The 3,048-nt window shown below is 50.4% G+C and overlaps 1 protein-coding gene across 1 annotated transcript in view; it reads right to left on the bottom strand.

The window, feature by feature from the left end:
- LOC114069014 (inositol 1,4,5-trisphosphate receptor-interacting protein-like 1) overlaps window positions 1-1,498 on the bottom strand; it is a 2,431-nt gene extending 933 nt beyond the window's left edge. Inside the window, exons 1-2 of the mRNA XM_027905542.1 lie at window positions 1,417-1,498; window positions 1-1,121 (exon numbers count right to left, since the gene is read on the bottom strand). Coding sequence (XP_027761343.1) covers window positions 1-1,118 — 1,118 coding nt within the window. The 5' untranslated portion in view covers window positions 1,119-1,121; window positions 1,417-1,498. The remainder of the gene's footprint in view (window positions 1,122-1,416) is intronic.
- Between the last annotated feature and the right edge of the window lie 1,550 nt (window positions 1,499-3,048).

The raw sequence follows: 3,048 nt of genomic DNA, 5'->3' as shown, positions 1-3,048 counted from the left end.
ACATAGATATCTGAGTCTCCTTGCTGCACCCCAAAAAGGATCTCAACTGAGAAGCTTTGTGTGCCTCTGGTCAGCTTGAATTTGCAGGAGCGGCTGGAGGGCAGCAGCATTAATTGCCAAGTGTGTGAATGAGGCAAAATCACCCAGACTGCTCTCACCAGCTGGTAGAACCAGCGGGCAGTTTTCTCCACATCTAGGTAGGAGCCGGAGCAGAGGGTGTTTAGGAAGTTGGGCTCCTCATCCCTCCTCTGCTCTTCCTCTGGGTGGTGAAGGAAGCACAGCACGTTCTCGTCCTGTTGCTCCCTCGTGCAGGTGCACACCGGCTCCACGCGGACATAGAAGTTCCTCCCGGGCAACTGGCCTGAAGTGTCCATCTCCAGATGAAAGGCGTGCCCCGGGGGAGGAGTGAGGGGGACAAGGACGCTGTACACAACATCCTCCTCCCGGGGACTCCAACCTTCAAAGGCACTGCCCACCCCAATGGCTCGTTGTGGCACTGGATATAAACTGTTGGACAAGATGTGTTGAAAGATAGATATGAAAACGTCCATTACATCAGATGTCATCTCGCAACCTTTCTCCAGGTCCTGAGTAGGCCACTGTATGTGCCCCTCTAAAATCCTTCCAATGTCAATTTCAGCATCGTCGTCTTCTTCCACTGCATGTCCGTCATCATTGCCATTTTCTGCAATGGCACCACCGTTGTCGGCTTCTTCCTCATGTTCACCAACATTTCTCACTTCATTTCTATCCTGGTTGTCTTCCTCCTGCACTATCATAACATTGTTTTCATCCTCCTCCTCCTCGCCATTGTTCTCTGGCTGGCGGCTCCTTCTCCGGCGCATAAACCACAGGGCCAAGAGAAGGCCTAGAACTCCAGCCAGAGCCCAGAAGTTCCCCTGCTGCAAGACAGCCCAGAGCAGGGCTCCCCAGGCCCTGACAGTGCGCTCCAGGGTGCTCTGCTCCAGCTCCTGCAGCAGCCGACTCATCTCCCTGTTCAGGAACTTGGCGCGCAGCTCCATGCGCACACGGGTGGCCTCATCCAGCCCATCACCCGCCAGCTGTGGGTACTGGATGAGGGTTTCCAAAAGCACGAAAAGAAACATTTTGGAAGCCATGGTCTGCAGGAGAGAGAGAAGGAGTTGAGTGTGGATGAACGGGAAGGAAGGAACTAAAGTTGAGGGGACTAGGGATGGGAGGTGCAGGGATGTGAGAGCAGGAAGGAGAGGGCCCCAGGGCAGCTGGCAGGTAACCAGGTCTGTGCCACTGCCCCACCAGCAGCAATGGCACCATTGCAAGCCCAAGGTGTTCTGGTGAGTGATTGCCCCTGCATAGAGAGTGAGAACCCATCCCCAGGGACAGAGTTTCTGCCCCGGCCCTCGTGCAGCCCAGCCTCGGCCCTGCGTGTGTACTCACCAATTGTCCAGGCTATACTGGGGCAGCGTTACCTGCTGGGGCCCTCTAGAGCTGCCCCCATTGTGACACGACCCCTGTGATGTCACAAGAGCCCCATCACATCACAGCAGGGCCAGCCCCGCCTTTCATCCCCACCAAAGCTCAGCAATACCAAGTGGGCCTGGTGTAATGGTTAAGGCTGCCCTGGGGTTGATCTTCTTCCAAGAACTTCCATTTTTCTTTCTTTGGGATTTATTATCAGCTACTCCTCAGTGGCAGTCACATGGAATACCCAGGTTTCAAGGGAACCTCAAGGATGTTGGAGTCCAACCCCTGACTCCACACTGATTGAGCTATGATTAAATCTCTGAGTTCCGGAGGTTGAAAAAGACCTTCTTTAGTCCAGCGGCAAACCGTATACTGTCTATGGCGCCAATAAACCCTGTTCCCAAATGACACATTGACAGGCCATTTCAATGCCTCCATTGATGGGGACTTTGCCTTTTCCTTGGGCAGTGCGTTCTTAAGAGTGAGAACCATTGAGGTGAAGGAATTTTTCCTAAGAGCCAATCTAAATCTCCCCTGGCGCAACTTGAGGCCCTTTCCTCTTGTCTCAGTGCTTCTTCCCTGGGAGAACAAACCGTTCCCCACCTGGGCACCATTTCCTTGCTGCTACTTGTAGAGAAAGATTGGGTCCCCCCTGAGCTGCTTTGTCCTCACGCTAAACGCACCCAATTCTCTCAGACGCTTCTCATCAGATTTGGACACCTGTCCCCAAAGCCCTCCAAATTTGTTGGGACAATAAAACCCTCTAACACTGCAATTTTAGTGGTAGAAAGCAAGGCATTACTTTATTCACAATACTGGGGGTGTGTAGAATCCTGGCCTCTACTCTGACACCAATGGAATAGTTGTTCCCCTCTTTATTAATTTTCATGAAAGAAAGAAATGAATGTTGATTGGTTCTAAATGATGTCAGTCCCATTCATTCATGAGTAGTCTCTTCTCTACTGGGCATTCATTTCTCCCTCTTCATGCTTATTAAGTGTAGTGGTTTTGAGTCTACGCCTTCCTTGGTGACCAGGTTGTAACCAAGGAACCAAGGACATGTTCCCACTATTCCATATGATTTTTACATAAGGAAGAGTATAAAGAAGAAGGGAGAGGAAGCTCTCGCTCTCTTTCTTCCGGCGGACCGAAGGCGAAGGTTCTCTGCTGCCGCTGTGCCCGAGTGAGGGAATGAGGCCCAGTGTGCCTACTTGGCCTTGAGAGGCAGATAGTGCCAGTGGTTGTTTGGTGCAGTTCGCTGTTCTCTTGAGGGAAGTATTTGCTTTTTAACCCTTTTTATCCTTTTTTCCCTTTCCCTTCCCTTTTCCCTTTTGGGGGGTTTCCTGTGGGTGTTATATTGTATATTATTCTATTTATATATATAAATGTGTTTCACTTGAAATTCAGTTTGATTTGGGTTCTTTTAATTTTTTCATGGATTTTTTCATTTGAGTTCTTTTAACTTTTTCGGTCTGCTGTGAGAAAGGGAGAGAGAGGGGGAAGGTTTTGTCCCTGTGGTCCGGGCACTTTGCTGGGAGCCAAGTCCAACCTGGGACATTAAGTCTTTCTTTTTGATATCTTTTGGCACTGGTAGGGACTTTCCAT

This window comes from Empidonax traillii, unplaced genomic scaffold, assembly GCF_003031625.1.
Source record: "Empidonax traillii isolate 1590-97213 ecotype Southwest subspecies unplaced genomic scaffold, ASM303162v1 scaffold1164:size165317, whole genome shotgun sequence".
Lineage (NCBI taxonomy): Eukaryota > Metazoa > Chordata > Aves > Passeriformes > Tyrannidae > Empidonax > Empidonax traillii.
Note: the sequence above shows the minus strand (reverse complement) of the source record. Positions and strands in the feature narration are given on the sequence as shown.